A 20,527-nucleotide genomic window follows, 5' to 3' on the forward strand; every position below is an offset into this window, starting at 1 on the left:
CTCTAATGAATGAGTAGTGATGTGGAAACTTGTGTACTTGTTGGCTATTAGTATATATTAGTATATATATATTAGTATATATATGTCTATTGAAATTCCTTAAATTGATTTCTTTGTTTTTGTCACCATTGAGTTGTAAGGGTTCTTTATATATTCTAGGTGTAAGTCCCTTATCATATATATATGATTTGCAAAAATTTTTTCCCATTCTGGGGGTTGTTCATTTTCTTGATGGTGAGAATCTTTTCTTCTAGACACTTTCCCACTTGTGTTTATCTCTTATCAAGGAGTCCTACATGCCAGTATCCTCAGGCTGGCTTGGCTAACAGGAGTTTCCTATTTTGACATTTTGGAGATTCCTGTCAGGTCCACTTTTCCCTGAAGACTCTTTCTCCCAAATTATCCTTCTATTTCTCTAACCTCTAAAATTGCCTTTCATTTGACAATGGCTTGGTATGATCGAAAAACTCGGTCAGCCACCAACTGACATTATGTGTGGATTAAGTCACTCCGTATCACTGGTTCTCAGTTTTCTTTTCTGTAAAATAAGTTGATTTATTTCTGGTAATCCCTGTGAGTGGTAGACTTCATTCACCTGATACTTGATTTTGAAAGAAAAACTTGTTAATCACTTTGCATTTGTGATTGGTAAGATGTGTGCAGTATGGGAGAGGTGGATTGGGATAGAAGCAGAAGTGTCAGCTGGCCTGGCACATTTGTGATGCACTGATGTGACCTTGGCTATTTTCTACCATTTTAGTTTTCCAAGAGTATGGAATGCTAACCATTCATATTCTAGTGTTATACATTTGGGAAGGATGATCCTTTGATCTATCTAGTTACCCTTTCCATCCATTGTTTTCTTTACAGACCAATTCCTATGAATTTACAGAAAACTCTTAGATTCAAAGATCCTCCCCAAATCTTGAATTTGAATAAATACCATTTTGTTGATCAGAGAGATGTGTTTGTGCTTGTTCTTTCATTTTAAGACTCGTTTTTTTGTGTATTTTTTTTTTTAATGTTTATTTATTTTTGAGAGGGAGAGAGAGTGTGCATGAGCTGGGGAAGGGCAGAGAGAGATGGAGAGACAGAATCCTAAGCAGGCTCCATGCTGTCAGCGCAAAGCCTGATGCAGGGCTCAAACCCAGAAACCTTGAGATCATGACCTGAGCTGAAATCAAAAGTCATGAGGCTTAACTGACTGAGTCATCCGGGCGCCCCAAGACTCTTTTTAGGTGCTTGAGTAGATTTTCCTTTTATTGGTGGTGAGAAGAAACTACTTACCATAGTAAGTGATAAACTATAACATGAAATGTGTTTTTCATGTTTTAGCACCAAATGCCTTTCAAAAGGCTCTTCAGGAATTTAGCTGTTTGTCCATGGTATGCATTTAGTTAACGTTCTAATGTATTTTCAGAATTACAAATAAAAAATAAATAAATAAAACTTTCAAAAAAAAAAACCTGCTCTGATAGTAACAGGTCATTTGATCCAGAGCAAATGAGAATTACTTAATCATAGCATGCTTTTTGAGTACTCAAGATGTAGGCCATGTTGTTTCTTTTCTAGACATGCATGAAGTTTTTTATTTCCCATATTAATAAAGGTGGTGATGCTTAGAAAAGTAGAACTTCAGTATATTTCCTTTCATTTTGTTTTTGAGGTCTCTATTTGAGAGAGAGAGAGTGAGTGTGTGTGTGAGAGTGAGAGTGTGTGAGCAGTGTAGGGGCAGAGAGAAAAGGAGAGAATCCCAAACAGGCTCCATGCTGTCAGCACGGAGGCTGATGCAGGGCTCGATCCCATGAACTGTGAGATTACAACCCCAGCTGAAATCAAGAGTTGGACATTCAACAGACTGCTCTACCTAGATACCCCTTCTTTCAAATTTTTTCATCAAGGTGCCTCTCCTTTCAAATTTTTTAAAATACTTTTGAGGAACATGGATGAGGCATTCTATTTATTACTGACAAAGTTTGTGTAGGCATTTTTTAAACAAGCAGCAATTACTTTTTCTTGAAAAGTTTATTTTTAATAATTCTATGTTATTTGTAAACTAACTTTGTTTATTGCTTATTCTCTTCATAATGAAAGTTAAAATAATTCCAGAGTTACTTTTACCAGTAACAATTATTTGACAGGCAAATGATCTCTACCCTACTGGATTATAATCTTCTTTGGATCAGACAGTAGCCTTATTACCATTACCTAGTACATTGTAGGTATTCAGAAGTTTAAATGTATCAAAATACTCAATTTCGTTTAACTATTTCTCTATAAAAGGAAGGATAGGGGCGCCTGGGTGGCGCAGTCGGTTAAGCGTCTGACTTCAGCCAGGTCACGATCTCGCCGTCCGTGAGTTCGAGCCCCGCGTCGGGCTCTGGGCTGATGGCTCAGAGCCTGGAGCCTGTTTGGGATTCTGTGTCTCCCTCTCTCTCTGCCCCTCCCCCGTTCATGCTATGTCTCTCTCTGTCCCAAAAATAAATAAACGTTGAAAAAAAAAATTTTTTAAAAAAAAAGGAAGGATAACACATTTGTTTATATTAACAGCTATCAAAATGAATTCTTTAATCCTCACCAGCATCTTCTGACAGTGCTTCAGGTACAAGTTAACATAGGGAGAGAAAAAAGATTATAATGTATGTCAGAGCTAATATCCTTCATATATGAAAAGTTCTTTGAAATTAATGAGAAGTGAACACTTTTTTTTTTTAACATTCATTTTTAAAAGAGACAGAGCCTGAATGGGGGAGGGGGAGAGAGAGAGGGAGACGCAGAATCTGAAATAGGCTCCGTGCCTGCACACACAGCCTGATGTGGGGCTCAAACTCACAAACTATAAGAACGTGACCTGAGCCAAAGTCGAATGCTTAACTGAGCCACCCAGATGCCCCAAGAAGTGAACACTTAAAAAGAGGCAATTTACAAAGGAATTAGATGATGTTTATCTACATGTACACACATATGTATAGTGAATATTCCCAGAAAGATAGACCATATTAATGAAATAATAAGATTCTATAAAAAGGAACATCCAGGCATTAAAGATGTACTCTTAGAAATTAAACATATGAGAGCAAAGATTTAATAAAATTTGACAAATATACTAGGAGATAGTAAGTTTCCTGAAAGTATAACAAAAATATAGTTGACACACAGGGCAGACATACTCAATATATGTGTGTGGATTCAGTGTCACCTCATACCTGTTAGGATGGCTTTTATAAAATAAAACGAAAGAAAAACTACAAGCATTGGCAAGGATGTGGAAAAATCGGAACCCTTGTACACTGTTGGTAGGATGCAAAATGGTGCATCTGCTATGGAGAACAATGTGGAGGATCCTCAAAAAATTAAAAATAGAACTGCCATATGATCCAGCAATCCCACTTACGGGTATATATCTGAACATACTGGAATCAGAATCTCAAAGAGATATTTGCCCTCCCATGTCCATTGTAGCATTGTTTACCATAGCCAAAAAAACAGAAGCAACCCATTGTCCATCAACAGATGAATGGATAAAATGTGGTATATACACACAATGGGATATTATTTAGCCCTAAAAAGGGAAGGAAATCCTGCCACATGTGATCACATGGATAAGCCTTGAAGATATTATGGTAAGTGAAATAAGCTAGTCAGAGAAGGACAAATACTGCATGATTCTACTTAAATGAGGTATCTGTAATTGTCAGACTCCTAGAAACAGTAGAATGAAGGTTGCCAGGGACTTGGGGGAGGAAGAAACAGGAGGAAGACTTGCTATATAAAGATTTAGTTGTGTGAGATGAGTAAGTTTTAGAGATCTTCTATACAACATTGTATTGCTACTTAACAATACTGTATTATACACTTAAAAATTTGTCAAGAGGGTAGATCTCATGGTAAGTGTTCTTACCATAAAAAAATCTGAATCCAATAGAACAGAAAAAAAAGTGTGGATTCAATGAGTGAAATTAACCAATCAATAAAAATAATGGTAGATTAAAAACAAGTAGCCTTTACTAAACAAAAATTGGACAATTGACTAAGAAAACTTTAAATTTATTGTAATCCCCTGCAAACTGCCACTTTTTGTTTATTATTATTTTATTATTTTCTTTAAGGGATTTTTTTCAGGTTGGTATCTTGCCTGATTCCTGCATTAAAGTTGAAAAATAAGAATTCCCTCCTAGTACATTGCCAGATTGATCTGTTTCTCACCCTTCTAGATAATGCTCAAATTCCAAATAAAGCAGCGTTTCTATGGCTATTTTGTTGGCCCACTTTCAGAGTAGCATATGAAAACAGCATATGGCCAAAATCAATGTTGTGATGCCATCTTTATCCCTTAATCTTTATTTTCACAGCATTTTTCCTCCTAAGCCTTGAGCCATTTTTCATTTTAACATGTTGGAGGCTGCAGCCATACAAATGCATCAGTCTGTTTAGAAATTGTCTCTGAGAATGTATGCCAAATTCCCATTCAGGAAGTAAGTTTTAATTAGTCTGAATTTATTTTCCATTTTAGTAATCCAGATTAGAATTTAGAAGATCTCTCTGGGGGTACTCGGTGGCTTGGTCAGTTGAGCATGCCACTCGATTTTGGCTTAGGTCATGATCCCAGGGTCATGGGATCAAGCCCCATATAGGGCTCCTTGCCTTGCGTGGAGACTGCTTTAAGATTCACTTTCTTCCTCTCTTTCTGCCCCTCACCCACTTGCTTATGTGCGTGTTCTCTCTCTCTTTCTCTCTAAAAATCGGAGATTTCTTGGTATAAATGGTAAGTGTTGCTCTATATAAAGAAAATATTTAAAAAATTTTCCAGGATCTGTAATTAAATTAAATATCTCACAGTATCAGTTTTTTTTTTTTTTTTGCTTTAATGAATTTCCAGTTTCTGTCATACAATCCTTCATATATATATAAATATACATTTATATATATTTAGTGTTTTATTTATCTTTGAGAGAGAGAGTGTGAGTGGGAGAGGAAGAGAGAGAAGGAGAGAGAAAATCTTAAGAGGATCCACTTACAGCAGCGAGCCTGGTATGGAGCTCAAACTCATGAACCATGAGATCATGACCTGAACCAAAGTTGAGCACTCAACCACCTAAGCCACCTGGGGAACCCCCGTACAATCCTTTTATCTTTAAGATATTAGAAAAAAATATCCATACTAGAAGTAAGCTTTTCAGCAATCTGATATACTTGCTACTTGACAAATTTCCCTTATAATCTTTTTCCTTGTGTAGCGTTATTCATGACATTCCTCAATTGGTATATCTTTTCTTTTTTAAGTTTATTTATTTATTTTGAGAGAGGGAGAGACAGAATGCCAAGCAAGCAAGCTCCATGCTGCACTGTAGGCACAGAGCCCAGCGCAGGTCACAAACCCACAAACCCGCAAGATCACAGCCTGAGCAGAGATCAAGAGTCCGATGCTTAACTGACTGAGCCACTCAGGTGCCCCCTGATTGATACATATATTTTTTAAATGTTTATTTATTTTTGAGAGAGAGAAAGAGAGCATGAGCAGGGGAGGGGCAGAGAGAGAGGGAGACAGAATCTGAAGCAGGCTCCAGGCTCTGAGCTGTCAGCACAGAGCCCGATGCGGGGCTTGAACGGAGTGTGAGATCATGACCTGAGCCAAAGTCGGACACAACCGACTGAGCCATCCAGGCGCCCCAAATAGATATATTTTTTAATTCTCCTTGGCTTAGCTAAATCTTTAAGATCATAATTGAAGCTGAGGCCAGTATTTCTCAAGCAATTTACAGAGAACACTACACACATGATCTGTTGCTAGATATGGTGGGAAAGTTAGGTTTCCTGTTCCAGTGAGTTTGGAAAATTCAAATGATACATTTTAAGCAGGTTTGCAGTCGTGTTTTGTTTTGTTTTGTTTTGTTTTAACTTCAAAGATGTCTCTAAGTCTTTAGTTTGCTGATATCCACTGTGACTCTTCAAGATGATGTCCTAGTGTGTTATTTATCAAGCTTCTTTGACCATGGACTCCCTTTTAAGAAACATTGTGTAGGGCAAATAATTCTGTATCCTTCAGCCTTTCTTTTAATATCACATGAAAATAATTCAAATCTGTCTTGAGGAGACTCAAGTGTGAACATTCTCTTAATACTTCATAATGTGCTCTCACTTCTTTTGTGGTTGATCTTGCCTTATTTTGACTCTGTTACCTGCTGTTTCATCTCTGCTTTTCACTCCTAGTATGAACTAGCTCCTTCTTCCTGACAAAGAAGAAAGTTAAAATGTTGCATAAGATAGGGAGCAAATTACAATTGGATTTCTGTCACAGCCATTTCCTTCTCTGTCCCAGAAACTCAGGCTCTTCCCTCAGGCTCATCCTGTTCCTATAGGAGCATACTGCTTTGGAATATACTGCTCTAGGCAAAATCTTCTCTGACCCAATAATACTATCAATAAGTGCCATTATTTATTCCATATTATCAATAAATTATTTTCTAAACATTTAAAAACTGAGAATAAAGAGTTTGCAAGTTTACTGTTAGTGGGGCAGGATATTCAGGAAGAAGGTTTTGAAAAAAAACGAACAGTAAACACTCCCAACTTCCCTTTTAAACAGCAGTATTTAGTGTTGTCTTTTAATTTTAATCATCTTATTCATACCATTAATGTATTACATGCCTCTCCATGCCAAGATATTTTACTAAATATTACGGAGAATCGGAAGTGTCTCAAGATTTGGCCCCAGCCCACAAATAACTAGTTAGTAGAGAAAATAAATACAAATGAAAAAATAACAGGTAAAGAGGTGAATAATACAAGAAGTGCCCTATGTTGATACATGTTACAAGATGAGAAGTATGGACAAGCAATATTTGTTATACAGAGAAAAGAGAGGCACAGTTTGACCTAGGTGTTCTGGGGAATTTGCAGAAAGGATTAGACTGAATGTCTAAAGTTGACCAAAATTACTAATTAGGGAAGGGAAGAAAGGGCATCCTAGGATGGAGAGAACATGAGCAGAGACACCAGAGAGAAAAGGGTGGGACGTGTTTGCAGGGCAAGGGGCCGAGAGTTCTAGAGGTTATTTGATAATTTGAAGAGGTATCAAAATGTTCTATGTAAAATACACAGACACACAATCACATCGTAGTATGTATGCTGTCTGGAACTTTTTACACCTATACAAACTATATAAATCATGTATACACACAGGTATATATACTCTTTTTTTAAAAAATGCAAATGGGATCATCAATGTGTTTATTTTACTTTTCAACATGTCATGGCATCTTTCTGTTTCCATATCAACAACAGATCTTCAGAGTATTTCACTGTTCAGAATATAATCACAGAATATTCCATCGAATGGGTAAGAACATTTAAACTAAACTCTACCAAAGATTCAGAAGTACTAAAAGGTAAATGAATATGGATAGTAACATGAAGCCAGATAATCTGATTGTAAGGTGTCTTCAGTTTCTGGCTTTCTGGCCCAGCGAGCCATTTCACCTTGTTTCTGATTTGCCTCGGTGGAGCAGGAGGGACCAGCTTTTACCTAACTCCCTGGGAAAATTTTAGGCACTTCCAGTCTCTTGAAAAATCCCAGGCCAGACATCCAAGTTCATTTTCCTTTCTGATGGCATCTTCTGTGGATAATTGAAATCAGAATATTTACACCTCACAAGAATATGCCCTTACTTTACCTTAGGCTTGTACAGAACAACATACCAGAATAAAGTACACTGAGCCTGACATCAAGACAGGAGATAAGTTTATTCAGAGGGGAGGGAAGCAGTCTTTTCATTCCTTAAGATTGAACTATCAATGACTAAGGTTCCATTTGGCCCTACGGTTATGTTATTTTGTGAGTATTTGCACAGCTGTCATGTAAGTAAAAGCTATGACTTGTTCTGTGCAGAACTAAGTCCAATGACTAGAAGACTAAATATGGTGTTTACAGTAAAGAACTTCCTAACAGCATAACAAGAGATGTTCTAAAGTAGTCATTCTTAATGGCGACCTCCAAATCTTTCATGATGCCTGAAAACTGTCTCTAGGGCTGGTATTGGTTGGGTAGGACTGACTTTCAGAAAGACTGTTTTAAACTGAAGAAAGAAGAAGAAAGAAGGAGAAAAAGAAGAAAGGCTGTTTTAAGACGGCTTTAAATTTGTGTGTATGTGGTAAAATACAGACAACATATACTGTCTTAACCATTTTTAAGTGTACGGTTCAGTGGTATTAAATGCATTCACATTGTTGTGCAGTCATCACCATCATTCATCTCTGACTCTTTTTATCTTGTAAAACTTTATACCCATTCAACAGTGACTGCCATTCTCTTCCCTCAGCCCATGGCAACCACCATTCTACTTTCTATCATTTTGACAACTCTAAGTACCTTGCCTTAGTGACATTCTGCAGTATTTGTCTTATTGTGACTAGCTTTTTTTACTTAGCATACTGTCCTTAATGTTCATCCATGTTGTAGCATACTGCAGGATTTTTTTCCTTTTTAAGGTTGAGTAATATTTTGTTCATCTTTTCCTCCTTTGATGGACACTTGGGTTTACTTCTGTGTTTTAGTTATTGTGAATAATGCTGCTGTGAACATGAGTTACAAAAATCTCTTTGAGAACCTGCTTTCAATTCTTTGGCGTATATATCCAGAAGTCGAATTCCTGGATCAAATGGTAATCCAATTTTTAATTTTTTGAGGAACCACCGTACTGTTTTCCCCAACAGTCGTCTCATTTGATATTCCCACCAAGTGCACAAGGGTTCCAGTTTTCCACATCCTCACCAACACTTGCTGTTTTCTGTTTTTCTTATAGTAGCCATCCTAATGGGTGTGAGGTGGTACCTTGTTATAGTTTTGCTTTGCGTTTCTCTAATGATTGTGGTGTTGAGTATCTTTTCGTGTGTTTATTGCTATTTGTATATCTTCTTTGGAGAAATGTCTATTCAAGCCCTTTGCCAATTTTTGAGTTGGTTTATTTTGTTGTTGAGTTTTAGGAGTTCTCTATATATTATGGATTGTAATCCCTAATCAGACAGATATATGATATGTAAATATTTTCTCCCATTCTGTTGGTTGCCTCTTTTCTATGTTGATAGTGTCTTTGGTGTACACAGTATTTAAATTTTCATGAAATCTAATTTGTCTGGTTTCCTTTTGTAACCTGTACCTTTGGTGTCATATCCAAGAAGTCATTGCCAAAGCCAGTATTGGAAGCTTTTATCCTATGTTTTCTTCTCAGCATTCTATTGTTTTAGGTTTTATACTTAATGTCCATTTTGAGTTAATTTTTCTATATAGTGTTAAAGGCCTAATTTCATTCTTTTGCATGTCAATACTCAGTTTTCCTCACACCATTTATTGCAAAGACCATCCTTTCCCTATTACCTTTGTCACGTATTTGGCCATATATGTGAGGATTTATTTCTGGGCTCTCTATTCTATTTCATTGGTCTATGTCTCTTTCTTTATGAAGACAGCTTTAAACATAATTTTTCTTTTCCAACCCAACATATGATCTCTGAGGTAGTACTTTGCTAGCTATCTTGTGTCAGGCAACTGTTTTTCAGAATAAGCTACTGAGTATATCCCAGGAAAAGGAAAAGTTGAAGGTGGAGAATCCACGTTATTTGATACTTCGATTTTTCTGGCCCTTAAATGGAAATAATCTAGATTAAAACACATATAGATCCTATTATTGTTTCATGTTTTCCTAGTTTTGGTAGATTTTGGAAACTGATAACAGAAAGAGAAGCTAAAAATTGAATCAGAAAGTGGTTTGCTTATGGTAACATAGCTAATAATAAGCATTTACTCTGACACCTAGAGTCTTTTAATTTCCAGTTTATTGTTCTTTCTACTGCATATTGAGCTGTCAATGGATTTTATTGAAATGTAACTATTTTATTTTTATTTATTTAAAAAAAATTTTTTAATGTTTATTTTTAAGACGGGGAGAGAGCATGCGAGCAGGGGAGGGGCAGAGAGAGAGGGAGACACAGAATCTCAAGCAGGCTGCAGGCTCTGAGCTGTCAGCACAGAGCCCAGTGTGGGGCTTGAACCCCAGAACTGTGAGATCATGACCCGAGCTGAAGTCCAGTGCTTAACTGAGCCACCCAGGCACCCCCAAGTGCTACTATTTTAGCAGGATTTGACTCTTTAAATTATCAGAAAATCCTAAATTTATTATAATTGCTAGATGATATGACGAACAGTATTTGTTTCCATATTCCATTTCTATTTTCATTTCAATTCAAAGGAATCAACGAGAATATGTTCATTTTATAGAGCAGAGTTTGGCCAACTATGGCTCACAGACTGAATCTGGCCCACAGGTATGGGTAAAAATACCATAACACTTTATCAGAGCACAACCACTCATATCCATTTATGTATGTATTGTCTATGGCTGCTTTCTGCTACAACAGCAGAACTGAGTCATGTAGCAGAATTGAGTCATAGTAACAGAAATTATATGGTCCACTAAGCCCAAAATATTTACTCTTCTGCCCTTAGAGAAAAATTTTGCTGACCCGTATAATAGAGGAAAAGTTTAAAACCAAACATTGAAAACTCTTAGGAAAATGATTAAACCACTGGCAGATTTGAGTTGAAAGCACTGGCTTTTTGAACGTTTCTTTGCCTTCAAAATCTAAAAATGTCAATTTTAAGATCTAATTTAATTAGATCTGATTTCCATTAATTTAAGATCTAATCCCAAATAATAAGTTCTAGATAAATTATAATGAATATCCTTTTTTTCCCAAATAAAAAACAACTTTTCAACTGTTTGTTTAGTGCTGCATGTATGTCAGGCAATGGGGAGGAGCTAGCGGGTGAAATTATAAATCCTGCCCTTGAAGGAATTAAGGAGATAAAATAGAAATGTGGAGTTCCCCCCCATCTTTTAAGTATGACATTTTCAAGTAGTGACTTTTTTCTTTTTCTTAGAGACTGCTGTGTTACAGAAGAGGACGTAACTTTCAGAATAATCCTGAATGAGAAGGATGAGTCCAGATGTGCCTCTTCTGAATGATTACAAACAGGACTTCTTTCTGAAGCGCTTTCCACAGACCGTTCTTGGAGGCCCTCGATTCAAACTAGGCTATTGTGCCCCTCCTTATATATATGTTAATCAAATTATCCTTTTCCTGATGCCATGGGTTTGGGGTGGATTAGGGACACTTTTGTATCAATTAGGGATTTTGGAAGACTATTACACAGCAGTACTTTCAGGTGGACTGATGCTTTTCACTGCATTTATCATCCAGTTCACAAGTTTATATGCCAGGAACAAATCGGTGACCATAGAAAGAATGCTAACCACAGATATCTTAGCAGAGGAAGATGAACATGAATTTACAAGTTGTGCTGGTGCTGAGACTATCAAATTTCTCATTCCTGGCAAGAAATATATAGCCAATACAGTTTTTCACTCTTTTCTTGCTGGGTTAGTGTGTGGTCTTGGAACATGGTATCTGCTTCCAAATAGAATGTCCCTGCTGTATGGCAGTACAGGAGGCGCTGTTCTGCAATTTGTCTTCGGATGGATGACATTATGTATAGGAGAATATTCATTAATTGTAAACACAGCTGCAGAGACTGCGACTTTCCAAACCCAGGATACTTATGAAATCACTCCTCTTATGAGACCTCTTTATATTTTTTTCTTTGTTTCTGTAGATCTTGCACACAGGTAATAAGCTACCAGATACTTTGTCACTTGCTTTGTTTTCAAGCATACATACACAGTATGAGCTCTCCTTAGTATTAAAAAACTGAATCTATGAAAGTCATCAAGACCAAACCATTGGGTGATAGTTGTTCTGATGATTAATCTCTTCGGAGTAATCTCTGTTAAACATTCATACTAACGTAGTAATTAAACCTTATTGAGGAGTTGAAAACTCTTTGGTAAGAGAAATCAGCAAAATTTCGATTCTCTGTTTCACTTTAAATAAGGAGCTATGTGCTATAAGCTAGCCTGGCTGAGACCTGTGAGAAGGGAGATGGAATTTTCCTATGAGGGTATAATGAAGAATTTAAAATTTATACCATAAATATTGTGTACAGATTGAGTGAATTTAAGATGAGTAACATTTCTAATTTTGTTATAATAACTATGTAGGATGAATACTGATTTTTAAAAAATCAATTTGCTATAGAAGAAAAATATACTTTTTTAACAAAACTGTTTACCAAACTGTTTACAAAATTGTTGGATAACCCCTTTGCTCACCTTTTATAAATCTGACTTTTCTTTCTCTGTTTCTGTAGATTACAGCTTTCTCTCTCACGGGTTTATGTCCAGATAGAAATGTAAAGGCATTTAATGGACTGAATGTCTTCAAATTCATATATCAAAGCCTGTCCCCCAGTGTGATGGTGATTGGAGATGGGGTCTTTGGGAGGTGATTAGGAAAATGAGGGTGGGGCCTTGGTCTGATGGAATTAATGCCTTATCAGAAGAGACACCAGAGAGCTTGATCTCTCTCTCTCTCCACTATGTGAGGATACAGTTTGAAGGCTGCTGTCTGCAAACCAGCAAGAGAGTTCTCAGCAGAACCTGACCATGCTGGCACACTGATCTTGGACTTCCAGCCTCCAGAATAATTTCTGTTGTGTAAGCCACCCAGTCTGTGGTATTTCATTATGGCAGCCCAAGCTAAGACAGATTTTGATACCAAGAGGTGGGTTGCTCCTGTAACAGATACCTAAAAGTGTGGAAGTGGCTTTCAAATTGGGTAATGGGTAGAGGCTAGAAGAGTTTTGAGGTTCATGCTAAAAATGTGGACTTAAAGGCAATTCTGGTGAGGTCTTAGAAATGAGAACATCTTCTTGGAAACTGGAGGAAAGGTGATTGTTGGTATAATGTGGCACAAAACTGTTCTAATTTTTATGGAAAGTAGAACTTGAAAGTGATGAAATTGGATAGAGAGTTAAGGAGATTTCCAAGCAAGTGGCTAAAAGAACAGCTTGAATTGAAGAAGGAATTGCTAAGCAAAAAATAATCAGAACTAGAAGATTTGGAAAATTTTCAGCCTAGCCATATTGCAAAAAAAATGAGAAAGCATGTTCTGAAGTGAGCACCAAGAGTGTGACTGGACTAACACTAAAGAGTTCAAGGGTTATATGACCAGAAATATGGCCAGTTTGAACTAAAGCAGTCAGAGACCAGATGAAATTAACTAAGGCTGTTAGACTTCTTAGATTTGACAGGTCTTTAAGAAGAGGGGGAAAATGACCCCAAAAGTGATTCAGAGATTGTCAGGGCTACTTCCTTGGTTTCAACAAACTAGAAGCTGGAAGCCTCAGGTCTAGTACTTGCCCTGCAAAGCGTTGGGAGTGGGACCCACACCTAGAGCTGTTTGGGTAATGATGGCAACCCTGGGGGCCTAGAGGGCAAAATATGGAACCAAGAAGATTCTTCCTCAGCCTTAAGGTCTAATGGAATTTGCCTTGCTAGGTTTTGGACTTCTTTGGAACCTGTCACCCCTTCCTTCTTTCCTATTTCTCCCTTCTGGAATAAGAATGTTCATTCTGAGGTCACCTGGGTGGCTCAGTCGGTTAAGGGGCTGACTTCAGCTCAGGTCATGATCTCACGGTCTGTGGGTTCCAGCCCCGTGTTGGGCTCTGTGCTGACAGCCACTTGGAGCCTTGAGCCTGCTTCAGATTTTGTGTCTCCCTCTCTCTCTGCCCCTTCCCTGCTCGTGCTCTATTTCTCTCTCTCTCTCTCTCTCTCTCAAAAATAAATAAACATTTTAAAAATAAAAAAAAAAATGTCCATTCTGGGGCTGTCCCACTGTTTTATTTTGGAAGTACATAGCTTGTCTGATTTCACAGGTTCACAGCTGGAGAGGGATTTTGCCTCAGGATGGAGTGTACTTGAGTCTCACCCATATCTGCTTTAGATGGTAGTTAGATGAAACTTTGGACTTTAGCCTGTAGAATTGATGCTGGAATTTTTTAAGACTTTTGGACCTGTTGGGATGGAATGAATGTGTTTTGCATGTAAGAAGAACATGAGTTTGGGAGACTGGGTTAGAATGTTAAGGACTGAATGTTTCTGCCCCCTCAAAATTTGTATGTTGATGCCCTAACTCCCAATGTGATGGTATTTAGAGATGGGGTCTTTGGGAGGTAATCAGGTCATCAGGGTAGTCCTATTCTTACAGGATTGGTGCCCTTATAAGAAGAGAGACCAGAGAGCTTGATCTCTCTCCTTCCACCATGTGAGGATGCAGTGAGAAGTTGGCTGTCTGCAAGGCAGGAAGAGTGTTCTCACCATAACCCAACCATAATGGCACTGATTTTCCTGTCTCTAGAACTATAAGAAATAAATTTCTGTTATTTAAGCTACCTGGTCTGCGGTATTTGTTATGGAAGCCTGAAATAAGACATTTAAAAATATTTAGCTATTTTGTATACTGAAACTGACCTATTCTTAGGTATCCAATTGCTATTCCTTAAATCTTAATCTCTTCTCATTGTGCTACATTTGTGGACCAGAGGACACTATAATATCCTTTTTCTTCATCCAATCAAATATGTAAGGGAAAAATTAGTTTATGGGAAATTCATCTATAATTGCTCTGTTAGTACCATTACCATTTATTAGCTGTAAAATATGTTACAGTTAAATACTTGGTTTTGAAAAGTTAGGAATAAAATTAAGTTTACATGTGTATGTATACATTTGACCCCTTTTTAAAGATGGAGGTTTATAAGATTATTTTCACAATATAGATTCTTGAGTTACTGTCTCACTGTGCTATTTCTGAAATCAGAAGTTATATACCTGCTATAATACACCTTTGCATTTAAATTGATGCTCCAGGTTCTTTAATTTCTTTTTTAAATCTCGGTTAATTTATAATTTGATTACCTTGAATTTCTGCATTACTCATTTCTGAATCAAAGGACATAAATGTTTTTAGTACATTGTAGTTGGATTTAATGTACAGTTTTAATGTTTACGGTTTGATCATTACAAACAGGTTTTTGTTTTTTTCAACTAAAAGGAAAAGACAAAAGCAGGCCCAAATCTGTTCATATAGAAGAAGATGACATATTTGTGCAGAAAAACTACCTCTCACTTGACTTAGAAATTTTTAGCTTCCGGTTAACAAACTAATAAAGAAGATGATCTTTATACAGTAGATATGATACTGCAGATAAAAATGTATGAAATGTGTGCACTGTTCAAATTTGAACAGTTGTCAGATATATCAAATTGTTTCTTAATTTTATTTCAGAGAATGTAAAAGTTGAAGAGACAAGCCTCACAGTATAATATTTTCTCTTTCCCCATTCTTTATTCTACCCAGTACACTGTGTATTAATAATTTACTTTTTCTGTACATTTTCATCAAAGACTGGTATTAAATCTACAGTGCTTATAGTTCATAGACTCTCAGGAATTGTTTGAACGTATGATGCAAACATCTTTTTGCTGGACGTGGATATAGTGTACAGAATTTGAAATATTTTTATAGCTGTTAGAGTCAAAGTTTTTTTTTTCTTGAGGTCTTAGATATTTTGCCCTAGAAGATTCTTATTACATTATCAGAAATAGAATTTAAACATACTTTCCATATGAAAGACTTGACCACAATAATCATTATTTGGGTCTGAGTCATACAGGAAAGTGATCATGATGTGTGGTTGCTCAAAATACGAATGCTTATATTTATGTATGGTATTCTTGTATATAAATAAAATTTCTATGTCATTGCTTATTAAGAACAAAAAGATTTATGGAGGTTAAATCAAACTTGGGTAAAATATTTCTTGAGTATACATTATTTTTACACAAATTATACTATACTTAAATATATTAGGAAGAGAAATGTTGTCTTTAATAAGAAACATAACTACAGATCTGCATGTTTTCCTTGACCTTCCTGTGGTTTATTATGTGTGGTTTGATTTTCCTTTTTGTCACTTGAGTATTTTCTTCCCAGAATGAAATACATTTTAAAACTACACTACAAAAAGTATTGTCCTCTAATTTAGCATCATATTGTTAACCTTGTATTCATTAATTCTCTGCTTATAAAATTTGAAGGACATACATTATGAGACAGTGCATTAGCTGACATAGTCTTGATAGCTTCGGAGCAAACACATTATGTCATTATTATATCCATAGTTGCTATACATTTGCTTCTGGGCTGTTAACATATGCTTAAGTGGATAATTATTACAGAAGGTGCCTTTCTCCTTGACTTTGATTCCTAGCAGCTCAGGTATTCAAGTACAATTATGCTGTGAGTTTTGACATTTAGTTTTTTATAAGTTATCTTTTGAACACTGTAAGTACTAGGACATTATTGGTTTCTGGAAAAAGTATGGTCAGCCTTATTTCAAAAAAATTAGTTATATTTTGATAGTGTTTATGCTTCTGTGCTTTGAGTTTTTGTTAAGTCATTCAAAGCCATCTAATTTTTAACTGGTAAATGCTGTATGAAGAACAAATTTCTCCACTTTATAGAAATCATCTCTAGTTTATGAAATTGTATTTTACAAGTTTGTATTCTCTATAAAATAAAAACAATATTATAAATGCTGGTTAAGTTCCCACACCAATCCACAGAGACACGTTCATAGCCTAATGTTGCCAACTTCTGATATTGATTCTACTGACTTCAAGTTCTGGGACCTGGGGGTAAGACAGTACTGGGAGAGTAGGAAAAAGAAAAGAGCTCTCTTTGCTAGCTACTAACGTTATGAACATCAGTAAGGCTTTGGCTTTCCTAGAGTTACTTACAATTTTAAATTAGAAAATTTTAAACTCTCAACAATCATTGGTAGAATTTTAGCCAATGTAGGTTAGACAATTACAGGAGAAATATTTTTGCTCTGGACTCAGTTCAGTTTTACAAATCCCTGAATTCAATTATTCAGTAAACTGCTTTTAATTACTTCTTTCCACATTGGAATCCACATATTTTCTAAGTGCTAATCTTGTACACAATTGAGTAGGGGTAGTGGCTGCTATGGGAGAAGGACAATGGTCACAATTTACAAATGTTGATATTTTGCAGTTTGGGACTAGGATCTTTTTGTAAGTGTTCCTTTGTTTTGGGGGAGTGGGTGGCATGTGTTTTATTTTTCCTGGGAAGATCCTCTCTCTATATTATTTTGTATGATTTAAATGTTCCCTTTTCTTATAGGTTTACGGTAAACATACCAGCTCTAGAACAAACGAATCAGATTTTACACATCTTGTTTATATTTTTACCCTTTCTGTGGGCACTCGGGACTCTGCCCCCACCTGATGCCCTTTTCTTATGGGCAATGGAGCAGATTTTAGAGTTTGGCCTTGGAGGCTCATCTATGTCAACCCATTTACGGTAATTATTTTAAATATTAAGGTTCTGTGTAACTTAAAGTATAATTTTTCTTTTCAATCAAATCTTTCTTTTTTTCTCTGCAGGTTATTAATAATGTTCATCATTTCTGCTGGAACAGCAGTAACATCGTATTTCATTCCCAGCACTGTTGGTGTGGTTCTTTTCATGACTGCACTTGGGTTCTTGCTGAGTCTTAACCTAAGTGACATGGGTTTTTTCTTCAAACACAGTGCGACTGGACACAGAGTTGGAACCAAATCTAAGGCTTTACCCAATGGGTCAGAAAAACAGTTTACTTGGAAGGAATGCCTTTTCTATATTATTATATTAGTCTTGGCTCTCATAGAAACTAGTTTGCTGCATCATTTTGCTGGTTTCCCACAGATTTCCAAAAACAGTCCTCAGGCTATTGTTGGCTATATTTTGATGATATTGCTTATAATACTGTGGCTACTTAGAGAAATTCAGAGTGTCTGTATCTTTGGAATTTTCCAAAACCCTTTCTATCCAAAGAATGTGCAAACTGTGACTTTATTCTTAGAGAAGCAAAGAAGGCTTATGAAGATTGGTGTTATCAGACGGATTTTGCTAAATCTAGGTAAGAAGATAAAATCTACTAATTTTGTGTTTTAGCTAGGAAGTGTACAAAAATATTCCCATATTTTTGTAATATACAACATACAGGCGTTCATTCTTTTATGTTTTGGTTTGTTTATTAGTTTTTTCAGTTAATTGCTTAAATGAGCTCATAGAAGAACACATATCAGCTAAAATAAAATGTGGTAGAAGAGGTTACTTTGCCTTAATTAAATGTCTTTTTTTGTTTGTCCTAGTGTCGCCTTTCGCTATGATAGCATTTCTTTCATTGGACAGTTCCTTACAAGAGCTCCACTCTGTGTCTGTCTCCATTGGGTTCACAAGAGCTTTTAGAATGGTAATCCTAATAAGCACTTAACAGTATTTTCCTATTGCTAAGCTTGTGATTTTGTTTATTCTAACAGTTTACTTAAATTATCCAATTCTGCCTAATAAAGTGGATAATTTTTGTACTGTAGGTGTGGCAGAATACAGAAAATGCTTTATTGGAGACAGTCATCATATCAGCAGTGCACTTATTAATCTCCAGTACAGATGTGTGGTGGAACAGAAGCCTGGATACAGGTATCAGACTCTTACTGGTAAGGATACGTTTCAATAGCTTTATTGAGATCTATTTCATATACCATAAAATCACCCACTTAAACAGTTCAGTAGTAGACAGAATTTTACAGCCATCACCATAGTCTAATTTAGACCATTTTCAACATCCCAAAAAGAAACCTCATGCACATTAATGTCATTCCCCCATTCCCTGTCCTAACCCCACTCCAGTGCCAGCCAACCATTAATATACTTTCTGTATCTATGGTTGATTTATTTATCAGATCATGGATTTTTAGGTTGTTTCCACTTTCTGACTATTATGAATAATGCTGCTGTGAACATTTGTGTACACATTTTTGTACATGTGTTTTTGGACGTATGTTTTAATTTCTCTTCACTGTATCTGCCTAGGACTGGAATTTCAGTTCGTAGTAAGTCTATGTTTAACAATTCAAGGTACTGCCAAACATTTTTCCAAAGTGGTTGCACTATTTTACATTTCTACCAACAACGTGTGAAGATTCTAATTTCTCTACATACGTGCTAACACTTGTTATTATCTGACTCTTTCATTATAATCATTCTGATGGGTGTGACATGCTTTCTCATTGAAATTTTCATTTGCATTTCTCTGAATGCTAATGACACATCTTTTCATAAATTTATCAGCCATTTGTGTGTTATTTTTTGGAGAAATGTCTATTCAGATTCTTTGTCCGCTGTCTGTGGATTGCCCTTATTGTTGAGCTTAAGAGTATTTTTTTAATGTATTCTGGATACAAGTTCCTTGACAATATATGATAAATAAAAATTTTTTCCCATCTTGTAGGCTTTCTTTTTCTTGATAATATTCTTTGAAGCAAGAAAGTTTTAAATTTTGCTGAAGTTCAATTTATCTCTTTTTTCTTTTGTCACTTGTATTGTTCGGGTCACATCTAATAAACACTGCTGCCTGTTTCCAAATCATAAATATTTACTGTGTTTTCTTCTAAGAGTTTTACAGTTTTAGCTGCTACAGTTCAGTCTATGATCTACTTTGAGTTTATTTTTGTGTATGATATGAGGTGGAGTTCCAAATCCATTCTTTTGTATATGGTATACAATTATCCCAGCACCATTTATTGAAAAAGCTATTCTTCCCTCAATGATTTTTCTTGGCATCCTGGTCAAAAATCAAATGACAAATGTGTTATTTCTGGACTCTTCAATTCTTTTCCATTCATGTATGTCTATCCTTATGCCAGTCCTATACCGTCTTTATTACTATATTTTGTAGGAGGTTTTGAAATTGAGAAGTGTGAGTCCTCTAACTTTGTTCTTTTAGAGATTGTTTTGATTCTTCCAGTTCCCTTGTATTACCATGTAAATATTAGTTTCAGCTTTTCAGTTTTTGCAAGAAGGCATCTGAAACTTTGATGGAGATTACCTCAAATCTGTAGATCAATTTGGGGAGTATTGCCACCTTAAAAATATTTATTCTTCCCATCCATCAACATGGCATGTTTTCATAGTTTTTAAAAAAAAATTTTAACATTTATTTATTTTTGAGAGACATAAAGAGAGAGAGCATGAGTACGGGAGGGGCAGAGAGAGAGGGAGACACAGAATCTGAAGCAAGCTCCAGGCTCTGACCTGTCAGGACAGAGTCCAAAGCAGGGCCAGAAGTCACAAGCTGTGAGATCATGACCTGAGTGGAAGTCAGGTTCTTAACTGACTGAGCCACCTAGGCGCCCCTCAAGATCTTTATTTCAAAAATGTTTTGTAGTTTTCAGTGTTGCAAGTCTTAAAGGTTTTATTAAAATTTTCCTAAGTATATATTTTTTGATGATATTATAAATGGAATTGTTTTCTTCATTTTTTGTTTTTTTTAATTCATTACTAGAGTATAGAATACAATTGATTTTTTTTTTTAATGTTTATTTATTTTTGAGAGAGTGAGAGACGGAGACAGAGCGTGAGCTGGGGAAGGGCAGAGAGAGAGAGGGAGCACAGGATCCAAAGCAGGCTCCAGGCTCTAAGCTGTCCTCACCGAGCCTGTGGCGGG

At 36.1% G+C, this 20,527-nt stretch overlaps 1 protein-coding gene across 2 annotated transcripts in view; it reads left to right on the forward strand.

The window, feature by feature from the left end:
* Positions 1-20,527, forward strand: part of PCNX4 (pecanex 4) — a 39,369-nt gene that overhangs the window by 2,677 nt on the left and 16,165 nt on the right. The window contains exons 2-6 of one of the 2 annotated variants that reach the window (XM_047862913.1): positions 10,937-11,681; positions 17,161-17,340; positions 17,424-17,938; positions 18,174-18,274; positions 18,396-18,518. In XM_047862913.1, the coding sequence (XP_047718869.1) occupies positions 10,984-11,681; positions 17,161-17,340; positions 17,424-17,938; positions 18,174-18,274; positions 18,396-18,518 (1,617 nt within the window). In that variant the 5' untranslated portion in view covers positions 10,937-10,983. Of the gene's footprint in view, positions 1-10,936; positions 12,676-17,160; positions 17,341-17,423; positions 17,939-18,173; positions 18,275-18,395; positions 18,519-20,527 lie in introns of those variants that run through there. The other variant, XM_047862914.1, reaches the window with a different exon arrangement.

The sequence above is a fragment of the Prionailurus viverrinus genome, chromosome B3 (genome assembly GCF_022837055.1).
Source record: "Prionailurus viverrinus isolate Anna chromosome B3, UM_Priviv_1.0, whole genome shotgun sequence".
Taxonomy (NCBI): domain Eukaryota; kingdom Metazoa; phylum Chordata; class Mammalia; order Carnivora; family Felidae; genus Prionailurus; species Prionailurus viverrinus.